Below are 25,688 nucleotides of genomic sequence, written 5' to 3' on the forward strand. Positions count from 1 at the left end.
AAGCTACACTACACTAATAACCCAAATCTGTATCGGTGATAAACATTTTTTTATTGACAAATCTAAAATTTTTCATATATTTTTCCGTAATAAAAACTGTGACAAGAATTTGTCAGTTATACAGAATAGAGCCGTAAGTCAAAAAGACACTTGGCTTTTATTTAAATTATCAAAATAACAGGTTTAATAATTTTATTGTTATTTTGCTTATTTGGTATTTAGGTTTGAAATATGTAGATGAAACCTGCCGATTAAGAAAAGAATGTGAAGTCCTTTAACTCGTTAACCAAACTTTATTTTGTAAAAGCAGTCTGTATCTGGATACTGGATACTGGATATTTTACCTGTCTAGTTCTTATGTAATACCCTACATGCTTGGTCGGACGTATTCGTGTACATAAGGAAAAATTAAAAAATAAAGCTTATTTAAAGATAAGAATGTATGTACATATGTACTTATGTACATTGTTTTCATTTTTAAGAAACATTACTAACAAGTATGTAACTAGAAACGAACCAAGTCATTAGGCAAATACTTATGTATGTACATTAGGGTGGCCCAAAAATGTATGTGAAAAAGTAAAGTCGGAATTTTTATGCTCTCACCATCTATGATTGTTCTATACCGAAAAAAATATGCCTCTATTATTTATTTTGAAATCAATAAATATTTTGTGGCCGCTCAAAGAGCTCAAAGTTTTCCATGTATTTTATATGGGAAAAAACAACTTTTCGTAGAAATGGTATCGAATTCTGGAAATTAAATATTTTTTTATCGGAAAACTCTATTTCTCTTCAGGAGATTCCCTATAATAATACCCAATTATTTAAAAATTTTTTCTTAGTCACGATATTTTATAGGTTTGTCAAAAACCCCAGATGCAATGGGGGGATAAATAAAAAAATCTTTAGGATTAATAAATGGTTAAGTAAACAATTGGGTATTGTTACTGGAAGTCTCTTGGAGAGAACCAGAGTTTTCCGATCGAAAAATATTGATTTTCAAGAATTCTATACCATTTCTACGAAAAGTTCTTTTTCCTCATATAAAATACATGGAAATTTTTGAGCGCTTTGAGCGACCTTTTTTTATTTCAAAATAAATAAATATGGGTGTATTTTTTCGATATAGAACAATTCTAGGGGGAGAGAGCATTAAAATACCGACTTTACTTATTTTGGACCACCCTAATATATAATGTACTTGCAAACATAAGTTTACTAAGCGATACGCTTTTTTCGACTAGGAGACAGGATCTTCAGCATTGTGACAACAGGCGCTTCGAAGGACATCGATACAACAAACGACAGCAAATACGATGCTACCACAAGTCCAAAAAATAATATAACCTGAATAAAATGTTTATTTAATTTAGTTAAAGAGTCAAAAGACAGCCAACTCACCATAGTATCACCGCCCAAGTGTAGTGGGGCGTCAGTGTTTAGCGCCATAGATCGAATGACGATCGGATGTACCAGATATGCGCAGTAGGTGACACGGGAGAACGGATACAGAAAAGGGGCTGAGAGTAAGGAATTAATGTAGCCACCATATCCTGTAGAGCATGCAATTGTGATCCAAGCCAACGATAATGCCCAAGCTGAGTGGCTAAGCGAGCTATACGCAGCCGCCAATAATTGTGATAAATCAGCGCGATACAGTCCGAATACCAGAACAAAGAGATTGAGCATGGCCAACGTCCAGAGAGTGGCCACCGTAAGACGTGGAAAACGAATTTTACAGTTGGTGCGAAACAATATCCAGCCAACTGCCATCCCGATAAGATAAGGGCCCAGACGCGTCCACGGTTTATCATATATTTTATCAAATAACGCCAGAGGGTCGTCAGTGTCGGGTCGATGGTTGTTAGTAAAAGCTATGATAGCTGTTGTAATCCAAGACGACACCAAGAAAACTAAAGTGGTACATGCAGACAGTTTAAAGTGCCTTACTCCGATGATCAGTATGATGGCGCCAATAATGTAGAACTGTGTATCGTTGGCCAAGTACCAACTCCATAGCATACACTAAAAGATGTACATAATTAAAATTAGTAAATACTGGTATATGACGATATAGCCGAAAAATTGTAAGTGCCTAATTACCATTTGATCTACTGGGAACAGTGTGTTGATATACAGTAAGTTGCGCCACCAATATTTTGGGCACGTCTCATGATCCATGGTCGGAGGATCAAATATCGAATATGTGGCCAGATACTTCATAGTAACCTGTACGACTCCAAGCACAAACATATATGGCGCAGTCAATCTAAGAATCGTGGCAAAATTTATTGTTCGTTAAGTTTTTCACAAACGTGTATGAAAGTACATATACATATATAAGCATGTTTGTACATATCGTCGCTACCATGTCCACCTATCGAATGATTTTTTTTTTCATTTTCGATACGTTGCGCACGCGTTTAGGATCATATGTAATTTGGCAAATCGTCGCATTTCTAGTCTTCTTATAAGCAGAGATACTGGCTTTAACAAAGTGTCGAATCCCACTTTTTTTCTTAATGACAACAACATTTTTTACAACAGTTTTTTTTGCTCTCCTGAAAAGTATCCACTTTCACATTCGATAGTTTGAAATGGTAGCGACAATAAGGTCGCCAACTCTGGGTGAAGAAACGGGGATTGGGCCGACTTTCGCTGGGAATTGGATGTTATTGATTCTTAAAGTTTTGTAGAGATGTATTGTGGAACGATTTCCCGTCACATTTGGTTTGGACACAAATCCACAATACATCATCCTTCTATCCTGTTGGAAACACCAACCAAAAGGATAATAATTGCAGAAAATTTTGTGAACTTAATATCGGATATTCATTAAATATGGAACGATACGTCGTTTTTTTTCAATATTTCAACTGTCATGTGAAGTTATATTCATGATCCTTAGGTTATGCTCGATTGTGTTAAACCGCTTGAAGAAATGGAATTAGTATAAACGCATACGAAATGCTCATTTTGCCGGAAGAAAACCCTATAATTGATTTTAAATAATTTTTATTAGATAGTCGGACCTGAATTTTCCACTGAAAATAAAATCTAATCGTCAACAAAAAACACTGTTATGCGACATTTTTCTACTCAGCTAATTACAGAGGATTAGTATGATTTACATTAGCGGAGCAATTCGGACAACGCAAAATGATGCTTTAAACCTATTTTTAGATCTTCTGCCACTAGATCTAGTGGGCCAGCAGATGGCATCTCTTGCTGCACTTCGGTTAAGGAAGACAGGGCAATGGGAATCGGGATTGCTGGGTAACTCCTGCATTCTGAAAAAATATAGCTTTCTTCCGGGCTGTATAGTCCGTTGTGTTGAAACTCTGGTTCCGGATAGAAACGTCGTCATGAATATCCCAAGCAGGGAGGAATGGGAAGAAAACTACTATACTCCACCCGGTAGTATTTTCACAGACGGTTCAAAAATGAGCGGCGGAGTGGGAGGAGGGCTCTTTTCCCGAAGCCCGCCCTGAGCCGTTCATTTCGACTACCGCACTACTGTAGTGTCTTCCAGGCTGAGGTCTCAGATATGATGGACGCTGTAAACGAACTTCGTACTGATTTAAAAGGTGAGGAGGTGTTCATCTTTAGTGACAGCCAGGCAGCAAATTAAAGCTGTGAGCTCCGTCACAATTAAATCAAAAATTGTGCTGGACTGCCGCCGATCTCTGCAAGAGGTGGCTAAGCAGAACAGTCCAAACCTCATTTGGGTTTCCGGTCATGGGTACATTCAGGGTAACTGTATGGCGGACGAATTTGCGAGGGGGTAACGATCAAGCAGATTCTTCCGGGTAAAGACCGCATTGGTATGCCCTTCGCCACTCACAAGTTGCTTTTAAGTGAATTTATCTATGCTCGCGCGAGCGAAATATGGGTGCAAACTACGACCTGTCGAATTTCTAATCAAACTTGGCCTAGGTGGGATCGAAAAAGGTCTCGAAGCTTTTACTCTCTAAAAAGGGATGATATATCTCACACAATCGGTGCTCTAATGCAGGGTTGTTGTGCTAAAACAATTTCGCGGCACCCCTACTCTTCAAATGTCTACGAAAACTAGAAAACACAATGCAAACTTTATGCTCCTTTAGCGGTAATGTGAGGACTGAAATAGTGATGGGAAAAGTATCGAGTATCGAATAGTATGTATTTGATACTGTTGAGCAATTTGAGTATTCGATGGGTATTGAAAAAATTATGTCGATACTTCGTTACTCAAACATCATCGTTGAAATATATTTTCATAACAAGCGTCGCCAAAGCAAAGTAACGGGTTGCAAAATTTACAATGGTTAAATGGAGAATGGTTTAGGAGAGCAGTGTATAATCAGGTTTCAAAAAGATAATTTACCGGAACACAATGTGGATCAAAAAAACGGCAATTCTCTTTGGAGTGATTTTGATAAAAAATCTAAGAAAGCTCACAAAAGTTTTTTAGCGTCTGCTATAGTCGAGGGTAATCAATATATTCAAGAATATTTATTAGAGGGACATCGAGATCCGCTCGCGTGGTGGTAAGAATAGGAAAAATATGTATATCCCCAAATAGCTGAAATAGTTAAAAATTATTTATGATAAGTATAAGTGTAACAATAAGCTTCAACAGCAGTTCAGTAGTTTCTATGCAATGTTTTCGAGTGAAAACATTTTTACCAAAAAAGAGTCACTATGCGTAAGAACATAAGGATACAAGTCATACGATTTTTATCGGTTTTGGTGTAAGGAATTTTTAACGGAATAATGTAAAAGTATGTCGGCCGCTGTGGTGTAGTGGTAAGCAGTGCGCGCTTCCACTCCGCAACGCCTGGGTTCAAACCCTGGTCAAAGCAACATCGCAAAAAAATATAGAAAAAAGGTTTTTTCTTAGCAGCGGTCGTCCCTCGGCAGGCAATGGCAAACCTCCGAGTGTATTTCTGCCATGAAAAAAACTGCTTCTCATAAAAATACAATCGCCGTTCGGAGTCGGCGTAAAACTGTAGGTCCCTCCGCTTTGTGTGACAACATAAAGGCGGACGCCACAAATCGGAGGAGAAGCCCGGCAAAACACTAACATATGTGTAAGCGCCAATCTATTATTATTAATGTAAAAGTATCGAATACTGTGTACTTGTTTCCAAAGTATCGAGTATCGATCGATACTTGAAAGTATTGAAAATTTACATTACTAGACTGAAATTGTTTTGATGGTTTTGTTATTTCCTTTAAGTTTATTGAGGGCTTTGAAATCATTTGACGCTGAAAGCTTGCTGATTTATTTGTTTTTAACCGACTTCACAAACAGGAGAAGGTTATCTATTAGTCGGAATATTTTTTTATTATTATTTTTATCTTTATGTACATATGTTCCCGCATAACTTTGGACCACGTTAAGCGATTACTATAGTTCTTTTTTTTATAGGAAAGGGGTTAGCTCACAGGTGGTCCCATTCTAACTTGGTTTAAATCCGATCATTGAATCATGAAGAGATTAACGATAACCTTAATATTTTATATGAGCATTGAAGTCGGTTTTGTTTTTTGCTTAAAAATTACTTGTTTATGTAAGCATTTGATGAAAATGCAGTCTCACATAGAAATGTGAAAGTAAAAGTCACTAGTATTTTTAATGCAATCTTGCCAGCAGCAGTGTTTTCTGCATAGACTTGCATCCAGAACTCTCTCAGCTCCCTTCGTATTCAAATTTAATATTCAAAGTGCTGTCTTCACTTATGTCCAGAAGGTTTTCAATAGCTTAATTTGTCATCTCAGTAGGATTACTTTTCGGGTCACATGAAAACGGGTTTGTTATCCAGCTGTAGACATTCACAGAGTCAATGTTGGGAAAATATTCGACAAATTTTTTTTCTAAACCTTCCAAGTTAACGCTGGTAATGCGCGTTAACGCTAAGAAAATAACTTTTACAGCCAATTTCACAAAAGCAATTTATGTGAAAAATGATTTTAATTTTTTGAATATTATATGGAAATTGACAGAAAATAAAAGATCATTTTCCATTTGAATTGCTGGTGAAACCGACTGTTAGCAATTTTCTTGGCGTTAACTTCGAAGTTACATACGTTTTTCTGATTTACTTTGTTTACTTATGCGGTTTTCATGCAAATTGCTAGAAATTCTAAAATATACATGTCACCAATAAAAAATCTCGACGTGCTAGAAAAAAACCAAAGATGTATTTTAATTTCGCAGGCCTCTGTTATCATCGCAGTGTCATCCAATACGGGTTTTAAATCTAGTGACGGCATCTTCCTAGTCGCCAGGGAATACCGACGGGTCATACAGTGACTTCTCGTGGCGTTTTCTGCCTCTTGCTTCATCCTAGACATTGCTCCTTTCGTTTTTCCAACCAATGCAAATATCCGCACACTTGCTCCATTTCAAACCATTTTTCTGTACAAATTTGTCGATAGCTTTAAAAATTTCGTCGCTAGTGGTGTAAGTCTTAAGTACTTCGCTCATCAAAAGTTCTTCTTCGATTTGCATTGCGAATGGGCACCTCACCAACACGAGAACAACATCAAGTCCTACTAGTTCATCAAGTTGCAAGCTAAAAAATTCACAAGTTTTCAAACTTTTTATAAGTTCGTTCTCGACTGCCTCTAAAATCGTGTCGATTCGCTTTTTCACAGTGTGATTTTGAAGTTCCAAAGAATAAGTAACAAATACACGTGCGTGAAGCTGCTGCGCTCGTCATGAGAGCAGCCAAGCCAGCAAAAAATCCGAAAATTAATCCGAAAACGGGAAGATAGGTGGATGAAACGCGGATTAGGTCTATAAAAGTACCGAAAATGGTTGTGAGAAGGGTACGTTTTCGGCTATTTTTCTGAAAATTTTTTGATTCAGTTTTTAGTTGACAAAACCTACTGGGGAACTACGCGTAAGAGCGAAATACACCACACAAGCGGCTTGACAGACCAATCGAAATATACTTTTGCTGCAAGCCATTTGTGTTGTGTATGGGGTTTGACGAGCCGCTGAAGGCAATATTAATAAAAATCAAAATTTTTTGTTTTTCTGGCCACCATGTTGAAGTTTGACTCATCCGCTTGCGTTGTGAATGGAAAGTTTAAAGAATTGGCCCGCACCACTAGTATACTCTAGGCACTAGCGGCACCCACTTTGGGAAAGCCTGCTCTAATGGGTCACTGCCTTATAGGTAAACATGCAGAACGACGCGGAGTGCCTTACCATAGATGCTGCGGAAGTACGGTTGCCAGACGTACTGATTTTATCAGTACAGTACTGATTTTTCAACTCTGGTACTGATTTTATTCATTTCTTCAATCAGTACGCTAATGTCCTGATTTTTCAAAATTCGTACAGATTTGTACTGAATTTTCAATTCAAACAAAATACTTTAGGATTTTCTTACGGTTTTTACATAACGTTGGAACTTCCTTAAACTGTGCTGTAAAAAGTAAGAAGAAAATAATTTAATTATAGTTGACATATTTCAGACCATGTTTCATATGCCTATGAAATAAATACCACAAAAAGTTCAATAGTTTTATGGGCATATCGACGGGTCGTTGCGTACCAGCTGCGATAATATAATGGGGTTTAAATTATTTAAAAAGAAGGCTGACGCGTTGTAATATTCAACAAAATGTTATGAATTCACTGAGGGAAATAACGCATAGTAAACATGAATCTTTTCTTTTCGATTATCGTTTAAAAATGTTCGTATTTAAAAATAATACTTTCATAACACGCACGCGTGGTATTGATTCAAACTCAACATTTAAATGCACATTTACATGTCTGGCTGTAGCTGAGTGCGCGAAGATGCTTGCCACAATTTGCTAATTTCCAGAGGGTCAGGGTTCAATTCCCATTACAACCAGCATGGAATTTTAATATTTTTTTAACTTAATTATGAAAAAGCAATCGGTAATTGCAAATCGCTTCATTTTAATATGGGCGTATTTGAATTGATTATTTCTATACTAAATACTAAAATTTGTATACTTAAATGTATTACGAGTTGCGTTGGTGCTCTTTCATATGCGTATTTTTTTAATTTAGCAGGCTTTTTTAATTCTAAACTTCTTTCTCTCAGTGCACCGGTTTAGTCTGTTAAATAGTCACATTTCGAGATAGTTGAACTTTGCACAAGCAATAGTTGATGATTAGTATATGTACCTAAATACGTTCAAAATGACGTGCACAGAGTTTTACAATTATATTAAGGAAAACAAGTTCTCAGCAACGAAAAATATGACTGATATTTTAATGTTATCTTGTACTTAAATTTTTTTCTTTCATGAAACCTAGAGTACTTATAAGTACAGTGCCGTACAAAATTATTGGCTCCGAGGCTCTTTCATCAGATCACAATTTCTAATCAGATCTTTTAGAAAAATTTCAGAAATGTAGCTTTTGAGCCAATTAATGAAGTGTAAGTCTGAAGTTGCCGGCAAATTTCGTTGATTTTCAGCATTTATTTTTTTTTTTGCTGACAGTTTTTTCCATATAAAAAGAATTACAGAACATAGTTTGTATGGAAGAAACTCTCAGTAAAAGCAATACCAAAAATCAATTAAAATTTAATGGGCTGCAAAACTTCATTTTAAAAATGTTTATAAAAAGTCTGATTAGAATGTTGCAAATTTGTATGCAAATTTATTGAATTTTCCCGAGTTTAGCACAAAGTTTAGAAATTTTATTTTTATGTTTTTTCATATATTTATTATAAACTGTATTTTTATAAAGAATAAAAAAAGGTTCATGCATTGTGAAAAATTCTCTGTGCTTTAGTTGTAATAAGTTGTTTTGTTTTGTTGGCGTACGTTGGAATGATCTCATGATCTCATGTTTTTATGTTTTTGTTTTTGTCTGTCAAAATAAAATTTCACTACATCCTTTCGCACGTCGAAATGAAAGAGAATGGGGCGAGAGGCCCTCCCTAAAGTGTCCCGGTTTGGCAACAGCGATATCTGGCAGCCCTATGTTAGAGGGCTTCGGGTGTACGAATTTGTTGTAACATCAGGAGTTGAAGACTTGCTCTAGCTGCTAGTCTCTTAAAATTTCCTCCAATCACGTCGTAAGCAGATTTCCCATGTGAACTTGCAACAAAGTTAAATTCTGCCATTTCCTTGAAGGGATTTTCATGATTTCAGTCCTTTAGTAAAGTTAATATCATTTATTCATATTGCGTTTGTTTTTTACACACCTTTTCTCTTTAAAAAATATACAATTTCATAAAATTTCAATGTCTATTTATCATATTGCTCAAGCGTTAGACGCAAACGCATAAGTAGCCCATTACGCCCATTTGCGTACTTAAAGTTGACATTATAGACAATGTTTTTATGTAAAAAAAAAAAATTTTAAATGCTATAATCAAAAAAAAAATTTTATAAAAAAAAATTTACAAATACATTTTATATCATTAAGTTTCGTTGAAAGGTTTCCAAGATACAGCACTTTAAGGAAAGGTATGTATGACGTTTTCTTAAAATTTAAGTCCCGTGTAAATAGGCAACCCTACGTCATATCGGCAAAATATGCTGCACGTATATTCATGTCACCTAGACCTTCAATCTCTTCAACTTTCATCCAAATCCTGAGAGGTCGCCCACAGAGTTGGCCGCGGTGACATGAAATGCCTCATAAATAAAAGATAATTTATTGGCTTCTGTGTACAATGATGTGTAAACTCATGTTAAAATGAATAACACTTTTATTTTTTATGAACTATATTTTATTTATATACCAAAATATTGTTAAAAACAAGTACTCTGGCGTTTTAAAGTATTATCTGTTACTCATATTCATAATTTTGCTTTGAACAAAAAAGTCATGAAAACTACTGATTTTTTTAGTATGAAAAAGTCTGACGTACTGATTTCGCGCCTAAAAAATTTGGTAACCCTATGCAGAAGTTGCAAGAACGATGAGGAGGAGGATACAGTTCTTCACATTCTCTGTAAATGCTCGGCATTATCGAGAAGCAGATTACGCTTTCTGGGGTCTCCTTGCTTTAGTGACCTTCACAAATTGGGAGATTTAAACCCTAGATGCCTGACGAGTTTCAAAATGGGAGTGAAACTCTTAAGACCGGTCCACATAGAACTATCGCGTTGGCTTTGGCGTTGGCGTTGGTTTGACAGAACGCACGTTAAAAGTATGCTTGCTACAATGAACGCTTGGCAGCGAATGCTTGGGCCACTAAATTAACATACTAAAGACTGATAAATTAATATTTCATATCAATATTTGCATTAAAGACGATATTTCTTGCCCGAACTTGATTAAAAAGGAAAAATATTTCACATAATTATATTTATTTGAAAGTTGGCCATATTTTTGCTTTGTGTTGGCGTGAGCGTTATCGAATTTGGGCTATGTGGACGGGTTCATTTGAATTCATGTATTCATAGTCAGCTGTTGAAGCGACGCCAACGCAACGCCAAAGTTCTATGCGGACGGGCCTTTAGTCAGCCACATCTACCTACCTACCTATGCCCCGTTTACTTTATGACATTAACAAGCCAGTCCAGTCACCCAGGCTAGCGCTGGACTGGGATGAGGACTGTCTACACTATGCCAGTTGTTCAGAAGCCAGTGAAATGAAAAACACAGTGGCAATGAAGTGAAGTAAAATAAGTTAAAATTACTTTTGAAAAAGATTCAATTATTAACGACACAAGAAGTCAGTTTGATAAGGAATTAATAATACTTGAGTCCAAAATCATGTAATTGGTTGCAACTGCTTCTTTGTTTAATGAAATCTTCATAAATAATGGATATTCACACCTGCCTGGTTATCAGTTTCTTCTTCTTCTTTATTGGCACTGTAACCGCCTAAGCGATTTTGGCCAAGTCTTAAACAGCACGCCAGTCGTTTCTCTGCTGTGCCAACTAACGCCAATTGGAAATGCCAAGTGAAGCCAAGTCTTTATCCACCTGGTCTTTCCAACGCAGAAGAGGCCTTCCTGTTCCTCTGTTGCCAGCATCGCGGCCCGCGTTGAATACTATCAGAGCTGGAGCGTTTTGTCGAACGACATGATCTAGCCAGCTCAGCCGCTGAATATTAATTCCCTCCACTATGTCTATATCGTTGTAAAGCTCATTGCTAACGGGTAAAGGCCACTAAATCTTTCGCAGAATCTTTTTCTCGAAAACTCCAAGAGCTGATTCATCAGATGTTTTCATTGTCCATGCCTCCGCGCCATAAACCAACACGGGCATGATGAGTGACTTATTGAGTGTGATTTTTGTACGACGAGAGAAGACTTTACTTCTGCATACTCAGCAGGGGAGCCAACTCGTGGGGAATTCCCCGATTTGCGGGGAATTTCAGTTTGCGTGGGGAATCGGGGAAAGGACCGCTTTTTGTGGGGGATTTCATTTTGCGTGCCAAATCGGGGCTTGAACTGTTTTTTGTGAGGAATTAGGTGTTAACTAATTTTTTCTTTTTTTGCTTCACTCATTTCATAATGACTTAAAAAAGTTGCATAAGGAATGCAACTGCAAATAAAAGTACTGATTATGCAACCCAATTATGCAAATTTCTGTTGATTTTCTAGAAATTTCTTTGTCACATTTGCTTTCATATAACGAATAAACAATTTATTTTTATATGGAACGTAAAAACGTTCTAAACCCTGCAAAAATCGTTGGATCATGTAGTCTATTTGTGGTAAATTGGAGTACTTACAAAAGTGTTCCTCTGTCATGCTGTAGCGGACCAACTGGTGTCTCTGCGCTAGCTTATTGTTTGTTATCCGATCACTTAATCACGTGATTGAAGTTGAGCATTTGAAGGCACATTTGCATTTCGGGTTCGAATACCGTCAGAGGCAACATATAATTTTTAATTTTTGTCTTGTCTTTTTATTAATTTCGAAAAAGTATTTGAGAAGTGAAGAACAAAAGCGTGTACAAACGAAAAAATATAGCAACAATGCCATTGTTATTATGTTGGAGTAGTTTTGTGCTACTCTGATGTAATGCGGGGATGGAGTATATGGTCCTGCCCTAGGACATCGCAATGTTAATTGGAACATATTTTTTATATGAATTGTGGTTAATTTTGGAGTACTCCTTGGTCCTTAGGGAGTACTCTTTACACGCATGCATGGAGTAGTCGCGATTTTTGCAGGGAAACGAAAATTTTTAGCCACTTGAAACTTGCTTTTTATTATACTAGAATTGATTGGGCTACAAAGCTTTCAAAAATCATTCTAGAAAATCTAATTAAAAAGCTCGACATTTTTACGAATGTTTGTTGAATTTTGTTTAAATAATTCATAAAGTTCGAAGTGCGGATTTATATGGGTTTTGTTAAAGAATGAACCATATTAAAAAAATAGCTCTAATTAAATAACAAACAAAAAAATTGTGAAAACTGGTCAAAATTTAGGTCGACTTAAGTTTTTCCGACCATTGTATGTATGTAAATATTATGTGTACATTTTTTATTTTTTATTTGTTGACTATATAAACGTTTGGTTTGGTTTATGAATACATACATATATATTAAAAAACTAAACAGAAAGACCAGCAATGTATCAAAAGACCTACAGTCAGAAAATAAAGTTTAGATACAGCGATTTTTTTTACAATACGGGCAACTATTTTAAAATAAATAATTTTTCGCAAATTTTTTATAAAAACATGGTTAATTCTACAACACAAAGCCTAAAAATCAGAGTTTCAAACCTTGTGCAAAATTAAAGCAAATTCTCTAAACAAAGCAGTTTTTTAGCCCATTGAATTTTAGCATAATAAAGAGCAAGTATGAGGAAGCTAGGACTTACCATTGATTTTTGGAAATTTTTTTTTGTTGAAGGTGCCGCACATTTTTTCCATATAAAAAAATTATCGAACATTATTTTATATGGAGAAAATGAGCGACACCTTCAACAAAAAAAAAAAATGCTAAAAATCAATGGTAAATCCTAGCTACCTCAAACTTGCACTTTGTTATAACGGGTGATTTTTTAAGAGCTTGATAACTTTTTTTTTAAAAAAAACGCATAAAATTTGCAAAATCTCATCGGTTCTTTATTTAAAACGTTAGATTGGTCCATGACATTTACTTTTTGAAGATAATTTCATTTAAATGTTGACCGCGGCTGCGTCTTAGGTGGTCCATTCGGAAAGTCCAATTTTGGGCAACTTTTTCGAGCATTTCGGCCGGAATAGCCCGAATTTCTTCGGAAATGTTGTCTTCCAAAGCTGGAATAGTTGCTGGCTTATTTCTGTAGACTTTAGACTTGACGTAGCCCCACAAAAAATAGTCTAAAGGCGTCAAATCGCATGATCTTGGTGGCCAACTTACCGGTCCATTTCTTGAGATGAATTGTTCTCCGAAGTTTTCCCTCAAAATGGCCATAGAATCGCGAGCTGTGTGGCATGTAGCGCCATCTTGTTGAAACCACATGTCAACCAAGTTCAGTTCTTCCATTTTTGGCAACAAAAAGTTTGTTAGCATCGAACGATAGCGATCGCCATTCACCGTAACGTTGCGTCCAACAGCATCTTTGAAAAAATACGGTCCAATGATTCCACCAGCGTACAAACCACACCAAACAGTGCATTTTTCGGGATGCATGGGCAGTTCTTGAACGGCTTCTGGTTGCTCTTCACTCCAAATGCGGCAATTTTGCTTATTTACGAAGCCATTCAACCAGAAATGAGCCTCATCGCTGAACAAAATTTGTCGATAAAACACATTTCGAACCGAACACTGATTTTGGTAATAAAATTCAATGATTTGCAAGCGTTGCTCGTTAGTAAGTCTATTCATGATGAAATTTCAAAGCATACTGAGCATCTTTCTCTTTGACACCATGTCTGAAATCCCACGTGATCTGTCAAATACTAATGCATGAAAATCCTAACCTCAAAAAAATCACCCGTTACTAAAATTGAATGGGCTAAAAAACTGCGTACTCAACTTTTTTCTAAAGAGTGTAAATAAAAAGTGCAATATTTGAATGAAAATTTGCAGAATTTTCTTTCACTTTGCATAAGGCTTGGCACTCTGATTTTTGGGGTTTTTGTTGTAGAATTAACCATATTTTTACAAAAAATTTGCGAAAAACAAAATGTTTAAAAAATAGTTGCCGGTATTGTAAAAAATTCACTGTACCTTTACTTTACTTTACTTTTTGACTGACTGTATCTAGGGCGGTGAATTTTATGAAATTTTGGACAAAATCGGGGAGTTTCATTATCGAAATCGGGGAATTATCAAAAATTAGTTGGCTACCCTGATACTCAGTCCAAAGTAGCACTTGTTGGCAAGAGTGATTCTCCATTGGATCTTTAGGCTAACATTATTACGGTGGTAATGCTGGTTCCTAAATTAACGTAGTCGTCTACTTTTTCAAACTTGTAACTGTCAACAGTGACGTGGGTGTCAAGACGCTTATGCTCTGACAGTTTGTGTGATGACAGGGGAAACTTCGTTTTGCCCATGGTGTAATAATAACAAGGTGTTGTCAGTAACTTAACCTCACTTTTTCGGCAGGTCTATTCCGGTCACGCATTTTAAAGTAGTAGAAAAAGTACTAACTATTTACTACTTTTAATCCGTTCGTGCATACTATTTCAAATTAAATGTAGAAAAATGTTTAATTACAGGCTTATAAGCCTGAATATATGTTTGTATCGTAAGCTCCACACAGGTTGCACATATATTGTAACTTATAAAAAAGTGCAGGCCGTAAAATAAGGCAATTTCCTATAAAACTGTAAATGATTTTTTAAGTAGATTAGTAATAATAATACTAGATTGGCGCTTACACATATGTTAGTGTTTGACCGAGCTTCTCCTCCGACTTGTGGCGTGCGCCTTGATGTTGTCACACAAAGCGGAGGGACCTACAGTTTTACGCCGACTCCGAACGGCGATTGCATTTTTATGAGAAGCTGTTTTTCATGGCAGTAATACACTCGGAGGTTTGCCATTGCCTGCCGAGGGACGACCGCTGTTAAGAAAAAACCTTTTTTCTATATTTTTGCGATGTTGCTTTGACCAGGGCTTGAACCCAGATGCTGCGGAGTGGAGCGCGCACTGCTTACCACTACGCCACAGCGGCTGACATATAGATTAAAACACATAAATATCGATAATATAAGCGAAGTCGTAATTTAACCATGCTGCCGCTCTATTCTAGTGTATCAGTAGTCCATTTGGCTCGATATTATGACAATGCAGCAAAAGATATTTAATATAAAAAAATCGCCTTTCCATACGATTTTTGTGTACGTCTTTTTCCATTGATAACTACGATATCTTTTATATTTTATATTTTGAGGACAAAAATTATACAAATCCAGCAATTTTAAATATTAATATCGTTCTGAAAACACCAAGTTGGTTAAAAATCAAGATAAAATGAAATACTAAAATGGAGTATTTTAAATACAATTTCCCAACTAATAGCATTATAAAAATTAAGACCGGCAGCAATGAAAATAAGCATGCCGATCTTGTCAAAATTACAACAAACACGTCGCTACTGACAACACCTTGTTATTATTTCACCATGGTTTTGCCCTTCTTCACTACCAGATCCATTCCCTTTGCTTCCTATATACACTTCCAAAACACGTAACCCTTGTTTTACCGATAATGTCGATGTCGTAGGCATACGCCAGCAATTGCACGCTCTTGGAAAGTATTGTGCCTGAGCGGTTCAGTTCTGTAGCTCTTATTATCTTTTCCCCCGCTGTACTTGAATAGTTTGGCTGCCAGGCCGTCAGCTACAGCAGCTTTGTTGTTTTTCAGCCGCATAATCTCTATTCGTACCTCGTCATAGTCAGGAGTTGGGACATCTCTGGGACATCGCTGTTTCCCTGTCGGCCAGTATTTCAGTCTCTTCGCCCAAACTTATTCCGGTCTTTCCCTCCTTATTGCAGCAAATTCGGCGCGCTTCCTTTTTCAGTTCCTCATAACGGTTCCATATGGCTCGCGTTGCGCCCAATCGTAGCGTGGGGGTATCTTTTTTCTCTGCATCTTCTTGACATTCCTCACCGTACCAATTGTTCTTTCGGGCTAGCTGAAATTTGACTACTTCATCGGCGGCGGTACTTAATGAGCGGGAAATGTGGTTCCACTGCTCGCGTATGTCGGTTTATTGAAAAGTGCTCTCAGAGAGCAGGTGTGAGAGTCGAGTGGCGAATGCATTGGCCATCTGTTGTGATTGTAGCTTTTTGACGTTAAGTTTTGTTGCATTTTTACAGGTCTATTCTGCGCTGGTAATAAAAGTTTCGTAACCGGTAAATTAAGTTCCTGTCAAATTTTAAACCCTTTTCGAATTCTGTGTACTCTTGTAAGCGGTAAATTTGGTTACCATCTCATAAGCTAATAACAAATTATTGCCCCGTGAAATATGCAATGCCAGAATCTCCACAATTCTTCATAGCTGAATTGCTGAATATTTTAACTGCATTACCAACGTAACTAGAATCGCGGTGACAAGAACTGGTAAAATTTTTTGGTAATACAATTTTCCGGTTACAAAATCTTCGGTAACGTGCAGAATAGAGCTGTAAGGCGCACATTTTTTGTTGCACAGAGGCGGGCGCGTATCTTTACTGAAATAAGATAGTGGTCCGAGTCAAGAATAATAAAATACAAGATTGCGCATTCCCGGCGGAGATGTTATTCCTGGGGTAAAAGTAAACAAACCCGAAGAGCAAGATAAAATAAAATGGCAGAAGAGCCAATTATCTAAATATTCCATTTTTCGATAGGAAGCGTGTTTTAATTGCTTTAAATTGTGAAAATAAAGATTTGTAATAACAATTAATAAAGAAATAACAATTTTATTTGTTATTTAAAGGTAAATATTTTTTTTTGTTATTTAAAGTCTTAGAATTTTATATGTAGATATTTATAAGTTTGATTTGGTAACTCTTATAAGGGAAACACAACCCGGAATTTCTTTGCCACATTCCGCTGTTATAGAGCCCCTAAACCACACAAAAACATTGCGCAATATCGGGCTTGCGTTGGTCGTTTGTGTGGTGTATGGCGTTGTTTGTACTAAATTGCACAGTTATTGCGCTAAAATCAAAATCATTTTGATATTTTGCTCATGCTTGTGTTATTGTACAATAATTTGTGTTCGTGCTGCAAAATATACAACGCACATTCATATTTCTTGCGCATATTTACTTCAGCAACGTTTCTCCACAATAAGGTGTGCGCAATTTTATTATTTATTAATTTCCACAATATTGACTTGTACTAGTTTCGTGTTGCGCACTGATTTTGTGTGGTTTAGGGGCCCTATAAGTTTGTTTTTCGTTATGCAAATAAGCATCCAGATTCTCTGTTTTTGTTGAAGCAAGTAATATAAAATTTTTTTATAACTATGGATTTAAATATAATATTTTATTTGTTATTTGTTTTTCAAATAAAAGTTTAAAAATAACAGTTGTGTTTGCTTTTGATACTTTTTGATCATGTTTCTTCTTGGCAACTGATACCCTTTTTTCAAGCTCGCGGCAACGCTGATCGCGAGTCCGAGTCACGGTTCCAAATTTTTGAATTCGTGAAACCGGGACGCACAATAAGTATGTTCTTTTGCTCGCCCGAAAGTGGCCAATTTGTGTCTCTTTGGTTGGTTCTCGGGCTGTTGAGAGCCATTTTGAGCAAGTAATATTTGCTTCTTATTAGCCCGAAGTCGGCCGGACTTTTTTTCCGGGCGAGTTTGTGAAAACTGTCAAACTGCCCGAAGAAGAGGAAACATTTTAAACATTCAAATTTTAGCTAAGAAATATGTGCATATTTAGCGGTTTTTCTTTCATTGATTAGTGAAAAAATATTAAGTGAACCATTAGTTTAACGTTATTGTGTTTGCTGTCGCTCAAATCTTAAATTTATAACTTTGAACGATTTGACGTGTAGAGCCCTTCCGTACCTGGCGTCCCTTACTACTGAACCAGTTGCACGTATCTCACATTTATCGTGAATATTGGCATAAGTCAAAAACTCTCGATAGGTTAATCATGCATTTCATAGTTTCAGTGAGACACTTAGTAATTTTTTATGGGAAACAACGACATTTTTCGTTTTGTGCCGTTTTTCAGCAATACAAATGGAATTTTTTTCGATACACTACATATGAGTTGTTACTTATTTCGTATTTTTGCAGTCCTACACTTACTAAATCTTTAGTAAAAGTCATAATTTGAAAGCTTACAAATATTCCCTACTGAATGACTGCAAATAATCCGGAATAATTACGTTCCAAGACATATTATTGCTAAATTACGAAGCACAAAATCTTTAATTGGCTATACTGAAATGTATGACATGAGTTGAGTTGTGTCGTTATGGCAGAGGACCATCGATATGTGGTCGTCTCTTGACCATAAATTTCGCACTTACGCTCATTTAGGTAAAATTACATACACAATCTGTAACAAACGACATAAATTTTAATGCTGTATTTTTGGAAATTTTCTTTTTAGAAAAGCAAAGCAATGTAAAATTAGGCCATAAATAACAAAAAATAATTTAAGGACGAGTACACCTAAAGTTAAACATTCTAAAAATATAATATTTATTAACAAAAAACCAATAAAAACATCCACCACATGGTCAAGTCTAAATAGCAGCGGAATAGCTGCCCGAGATAGCAGCTATAACTTCTACCAAAATGTAAATTGCTGTTGATTTTCTACAAAAATGTTCATTAATAACGGCCTCAAGCTCAATCAAATTGTTGAATATAATTGTTATAAGGCCATAAATAACAAAAAAAGTTTAATTTCATATATAAAAAATTTCATAAAACGAAGCTTCAATGTTAATATGATTACTTAAAAACTTTACTAAAATTTAAATAAAAATGCTTGTATGTATAGGGCAGCACTAAATTATTGGCACAAGTAATTATTTACAACGAATGCGACATCTTTTACTTAAACTTTTCGGCGAATTGTTGTTTATACTACAACAAAAACATAAAAAAATCTCTTTACTTCGTGCAAAACTCATGAAAATTCAGTAAATTTGCCTGCACGTTGGCATTTTAGTATAACAATGTGCCAGTTTGAAGTTAGTAAAAGAATCCTATTGACCTTTGGGAATTTATTTGCAGGTTGTTTCTTGCAAACAAAAAAAATATCGAACATATGTACTTTGTACTTCACTCATTTTAACCGGGACACAATTACAAATTATACTTTTACCATACGGCGTATTGTGGCAATTAGTAAATAGAATATGTAAATATTTACAGTGTTCTAAATTTTTTACAACGAGATGTCTAAATTTTTTTCTTGCCGAAAACCGGGAATTTTGCGTCCCGGCATGTATTGTACCGGAACCAAGACATAGCTCTTAAATCCGGGACAGTCCCGCCGAAACGGAACGGTTGGCAGCCGTGGTCCGAGTCAATGTTTGGCCTTCGGAGTGTATGTACGTCTAAAACACTGGGAGCGTGCCTTCCGCCTATCTGTGGCTCAGTAACTCAAGGTTACTTATGAAAAAATCGGAACATGATAGAGCTGCTGTAATAAAAACGTTTGAAGACCTAGCAGACTTTTCTGTTTAGTGCTTTTGGATTCTTTTTTGTTTTCATAAATGAATACTAGAACGTTTTTTATAGACAACAGCTCTAACATAAATATCAACATAAATGTCATAGAAGATTTAAACTTTTTAACAGTAGAAAGAAATACTTTAACCTTGTTCATCAAAATGTGAGAAGCCTACGACAGAATTTTAATTCATTATGTTTGAACCTGGAAGCCTTTGCTCATCCTCCAGATATTGTGTTTGTAACGGAAATATGGATCTATTCTTATGAAGTTAATGATTACCATATTCCCGGTTACAATTTCTTCGCGAATACTAATGATTCATACTCGGCTGGTGGTGTCGGAGTTTTCGTACGCAATATATATGAGTACGATGTTACACGTTTTTGCCTAGCAAGTGTGGATATTTTAAAACTTAATTTGAATACTAAAAAGGAACTAATTAGTTTTGTATGTGTTTATAGGCTTCACTCAAAATCGTTACAGGTATTTCAAGAAGAATTTTCTTCTGTTTTAGATAGGGAAACCACAGCGAATCTAGTCATATTAGGAGATTTCAATATTGATTTATTAAGCGCTAACGCTACAGTAGATAACTATCTTGAACTGTTGGCAAGTCATGGCTTGACATCTTTTATTAAAAGTATTACCCGGCCAGTTTCTGGAACAAATATAGACCATATTTATGGACGCTTCGATAGTAGTACACTTAGCCCATCTGCGGGTTTGAACTTTGATCTTGGAATTTCTGACCATTGTATGATTGGACTGAAAATTAGTTGTTTAAATAATGTTCGCAATTTCAATAATAACAGTCCACCAGTCATACAGAAAATAAATTTTAGCGCTCTTTATAATTCACTTCGTTTAGAAAAATGGGAAAGTGTTTATGCTGAAAAGGACGTGAGTAAAGCCTACAATTTATTTTTGTCTACGCTTCAAGCACACATAACAGAATCTAGCTTTGTTACTTTTCTCAAAAACTCGAAAACTATTCTCAAGCCCTGGGTCAATTGTGATCTACTTAAGAAAATTAAACTTAAAAATAAATTACGCGTGAAATGTCGCAACCACCCAACAAACACTCGCCTACGGAAGCGTGTGAAACTCCTCACATACAATATTAATAAAGAATGTCGTTTCAGGCATGATCATTTTTATAAGAATAGATTTTTAGCTGCGAAGGGTGACGTGAAGAAAGAATGGAATGTGGTCAACGACATTCTAAATCGTAATAAGAAAGCCGAAACTAATCCGTTTGTTTTAGATATCGACGGCGAACTTGTTTCTCACCCTTTAGACGTTGCCAATCATCTCAATGATTTTTTCGTTACAATTGGAAAAGAGTCCGCTCCAAAGAATAATAATATGCGCTGTACTTGCAACAACCACTTACTTTACTCTGTAAATACTTCTCCCGGCTGTAGTTTCTTCTTTGAACCAATTTCTGGGTCAGAGATTTTAAGTTTAATAAATTCTTTAAAAAATGCTGATTCTTCTGGAATGATGGTATCTCAAACCGTACTTTAAAGAACATTGCTTTATATGTTGTTGATATTTTAAAGCATTTATTCAATTTTAGTATAGTCACAGGAGTGTTTCCAGCCGACTTAAAATGTGCTATTGTCATACCACTACATAAGAAAGGGAATAAGAAAGATAAAAATAACTACAGACCTATTTCTCTCTTGCCATCAATCTCTAAGGTTTTTGAGAAGACTGTTAAATGCAGAGTCTTGCAATATTTGGATAAAATAAAGTTTTTCAGTCCATTGCAATATGGATTCCGGTCAGGAGTATCTACTGAAGATGCTCTTCTTAACTTTTGCTCGTTTATTTATAAAGCAATGGATGAAAAAGGGACTTGTGCTAGTCTTTTTGTTGATATAACAAAAGCTTTTGACATGGTCGACCATAATATTCTTTTATGTAAATTGCACTCAGCAGGTTTCCGTGGAAAAGTTCTAGATTGGTTTGAGTCATATCTAAATTTAAGAAGTCAAAGCGCACCTAGACAAATTGATTTGGGAGTCCCGCAGCGGTCAGTCCTTGGACCAATTTTATTTCTGATTTATATTAACTCGCTTTTTTCAATGCCTTTTGTAGGAAAAGTCACAGCATTTGCAGATGACTTGGCAATCGCTTATAGATCAAACAATGCTTTCAATCTTTTTGTGGACATAAATCACGATGTGCACCTCCTAAGAGAATGGTTTGCTTCTCATAAACTTATTGTAAGCAATAAAACTAAACTAATGTATTTTAGTCTTAGTGGCAAGGAAGTAACTAGTGGTGATATTATTTTTCACTCTGCAAGCTGCTTGCGACATAAACTATGTACTAATACTTGTATTGAAAACGAGTCTCGTGTTATTTATTTTCCGGATTCAAACTGTGACGCAACATGTTTCAACGTCGAAGTTGTTTATAATTTTAGATATCTGGGTGTTATAGTCGATCACAACCTAAGCTGGTCTTCGCATATCTCTGCCATGAAAGTTTACATGCTAGCAACCGTTCGCTCATTTTATCGCCTTCAGAAACTATGTGCAAGCAGTGTGCTAAAAATGATGTACTATGGACTAATACAGTCTAAACTTCAATATGGAATAAGTTGCTGGGGCAGTGCATATTCTAGTAGAATTCAACCACTCTTAACTTTGCAGAAGTGTCTTATACGTAGGATTTGTAATGCTAGCCGTTTAACGCACTCGATGAATCTCTTTAGGAGACTAAATATTCTCCCTGTAAGACACTTGTACTACTTTAAAGTTTTAAAATTTTTTTTTATGAGAAGTGGTTACTTACGAAGTCCTATATACACTTCACTCATATTAAGAAGCAATTCTAATACAAACGTCACTGTTCCTGCCTCACGCACAACTCTGTATCGAAACTTCTATACCATAGTATCGTGTATGATTTTCAATAAACTTCCCGATGATATACAAACAATTCGTAGAATAAGCGTTTTTCTGAAGCAGGTGAAATTATGGTTTCTTGGTTTAAGCCATGACGATATTCAAGTTCTGTTACGGCCTATCACATAACCGGCGTCCGACTTAATAACATAATAACATTGCAACATATTTTCTTACTACTTTTTATTTTGATTTAACAAGTTCACTTGTAAGTTGCTTGCTATGTAATGAACCGATGTACTTTATTTCTATTAATTTTTAAAAAAACTTTTATATTAATAATTTATTTATCATCAATGTTAAACCTTTATAACTCCGGTAAATGATATTTTTTTGCGCCCCACATTTCTACATTTCTACATCTCTATACTTCGATTGTAATTATAACAGTAAATGGTGTTATCACTGTTCTCATTTTGAACACTCAACGCCATTAGCTATTATCTTATTGTATCTATTTTACTGTATGTTCACTAATGTACAAACTAATGTTTAATTTCTTTAAATTTCATAAGATAATAATGAATAAAAATGAATGAATGAATCACCACACGATTGATTTGGTTTCTCGTTTTTCGATCTGAAGACAACCATCAAGCTTGGTAGATATTTTTTTCTGCTGGAACCTAGTACTACATAATACCATATTTCGGGCCCCGGCGAAGTCGATAAGCCTGAGTTCGTTAGCGGACGTTTCGTCGTGGAGACGGAATTTTCCGACAGTGGCGCCAAAGATCAATTCCTTGCCTGCCTACCTTTGCATTGAAATCATCAAGCACGATTTTGATATCGCGTCGGGGGCAGCCCTTATATGTACGCTCTGAGCGCTCATAGAAGAGATCCTTGGACGCCTCGCCTTTCCCCTTCGTCGGGGCATGGGCGCAAATGATCGAGATGTTGAAGAATCTTGCTTTGATGCGGATTGAGGCGAGATGCTCGTCCACAGGGGTGAATGACAGTACACAAATCCAACATCGAATTCGCGCTCTTTTACATGACAGCTGTAGTAAATGTCGCAATACACCAGGCATTTCTTATCTTGCGTCGCCCAACGCATTTCTTTAATGGCGGTGATATCAGCTATTGTCCTTATGAGCACATCAACCAGCCGGGCAGAGGCACCTTCCACATTAAAGGTCCGGCTATTTGTGGTGCATGTACTCAAGTCATATACGTTTACTGTGGTCGTCGTTAAAAGAAGAGGGTCTCATCCGAGGCTTTTTTCTTTTTCATTGGGCTTTAACGTGGCGGGACTCAAACCCAGCGCACGTGAGGTCTTATGCCTTCTCATGCCCATCGGTTGTTTCGTCGCTAAGGAGATATAAATATCTGGACGTCGTAAGCTGCGATTTGAACCGGACGCAAAAGAATCACTTCTGGCCACTTCTACGCGAATGGCAGTCAAAAGCTTTTCCCACTTACGTAGGCTTCTGGTCACTATGAAAGCCATACTGGCATGCCAGTATTGGCGTGAAAAGTAGATCGGTATCCCAATTACTGGCATGAACTTTTTACTGGAATGAGGTCATTGAGCGCTTGTTTATATTATGCAAGTAACAGGACACGCTCACTGAACTGGCTTGCTACTGGCAAAAATGTCTATTTACAATGGAGCGGTATGCGAGGCGATGTTCGAAAACGAGAACGCAGCAGTTTCTAAAAATATTTCTACTTCATGTGGTTCAAAGTGTTAGTTAAAAATAACGTGATACTTGCCTCTCACTCGCGTTCACATCGCTTTCACTCTCGAATTATTGAAAAAACCTCGCATTGCCAACGCGTGACAGGTAACAGCTGCCTTAAGCAAACTTTCCAAAAGTTGATTTTCAATCTATTTTTGTGAAAAATATAATATTTTTTAAAGCTAACAATATTTGACAACTTAGAGACCGACTAATTAAAAAAAATCAGTTGCTCTACTGCTAATCTACCTGTTCAATATGCCTTGGGTTCATCTGAGCGTAAACCAAAGAATAATAAAATAAACACGCTAGGAAAAAAAATTAATCGGGCTCTTCGAATTTATGAAAATGATACATATGCGAGTATAATTTAAATTTTAGTTGAATAAGATATTAAATAAATGAAGGCGGTCTTTTTCGTAAAAAAAAGGCACTTTTTCCGGCGAAGTCAGGGAGGGAATTAAAATTAGGTGGCGACTCTGGTATTAATATGTATCTACAAATGCGTGTACATCATATGAATTTTATAGAATGTAAATAAAATTTACCTCATGAAACGATAAGCGACCAATCCCAAGAAGTGTGCAGTACCAGCCGCCAGTTCACTGCTGCCTTTTGTGAGTTTATTCAGTTTTCCTTTGGCATTCGTGCGAAAATACAAATATGAAACCAAAAAGCCGCTGATAAAGAAAAATGTGTCCACACTGAATGGTCCGTTTGTGACAGCTTGGAAGAAGAAGTTTTTCTCCACTTCTTTACGCATCTCCATATTATCTGAGTATTTGAAAACCACTATGCAGGTATGTCCGAGTATAACCCACGCCATTGAAAAAGCGCGAAGTCCGTGTACGCAGGGAATAGTGTCCGCGCCGACATTCCTATCACAAATGGCATTGAAGTTGGTAATGGCCGAGAAGGAAAGCAATAATTCGGAGTAAACGCTAAGTTTTTCGGGCTCGTGAAGATGAACTTCCAGATGTTCATCGGAAGTGTTGTTACTGCTACTTGGACCGCCGTTTACTTCACGCGGTATATTCAGTACGATATTCAACTCGTTCAGCGATTCCTTTATTGACTCTTTCTTGAGCGACTCATGAGCCATAGAATCTCCGTAATCGGATGAAGCACAACCTATGCCTGATGAAGTCTCACTATTATTCATCATCTCCTTATCTTGAAGGCGAAGTGCCGCCTTCAAGCGACTCGTCAAGTAAATTTCGTATAAAGTGCCGGCAATTATTAGAGTAAGGACCAAAAATGAAACAACGCTAAGAAAAAAAACAGAAAAAGCGATTGGTGAGTAATCAAGTCATATGTAAATATGCAGACATAATTGTTTTATTATTTATATATGTACATTAGACTGTCCCACTGACTGTTTTGTCTTAAAACCTATCCAACAAAAATTTCATGCAATTCGGACCACGGCGTGCCGATTTGCAGTCAAAGTTATGAGAATAATATTTGTCCAGTTCGCGTGTTTTGTTAACTTACTCATTTTACTTCTATATAAGGGGATATTACTATACTCACCACAGTATACGGGCATAATATTTA

General features: G+C 36.3%; 1 protein-coding gene across 1 annotated transcript; it reads right to left on the bottom strand.

Moving 5' to 3' along the window:
* Positions 1–1,122: 1,122 nt before the first annotated feature.
* LOC118753177 (nose resistant to fluoxetine protein 6-like) lies at positions 1,123–25,404 on the bottom strand (the record flags this gene model as incomplete). Its single annotated transcript, XM_036488048.1, has 4 exons — positions 1,123–1,350; positions 1,405–2,028; positions 2,107–2,272; positions 24,680–25,404. Coding segments are annotated over 4 exons (1,644 nt in total), but the record flags the coding sequence as incomplete, so codon positions are not given.
* Between the last annotated feature and the right edge of the window lie 284 nt (positions 25,405–25,688).

Source organism: Rhagoletis pomonella, unplaced genomic scaffold, assembly GCF_013731165.1.
Source record: "Rhagoletis pomonella isolate Grant_MI unplaced genomic scaffold, Rhpom_1.0 Rhpom_scaffold_02161, whole genome shotgun sequence".
Lineage (NCBI taxonomy): Eukaryota > Metazoa > Arthropoda > Insecta > Diptera > Tephritidae > Rhagoletis > Rhagoletis pomonella.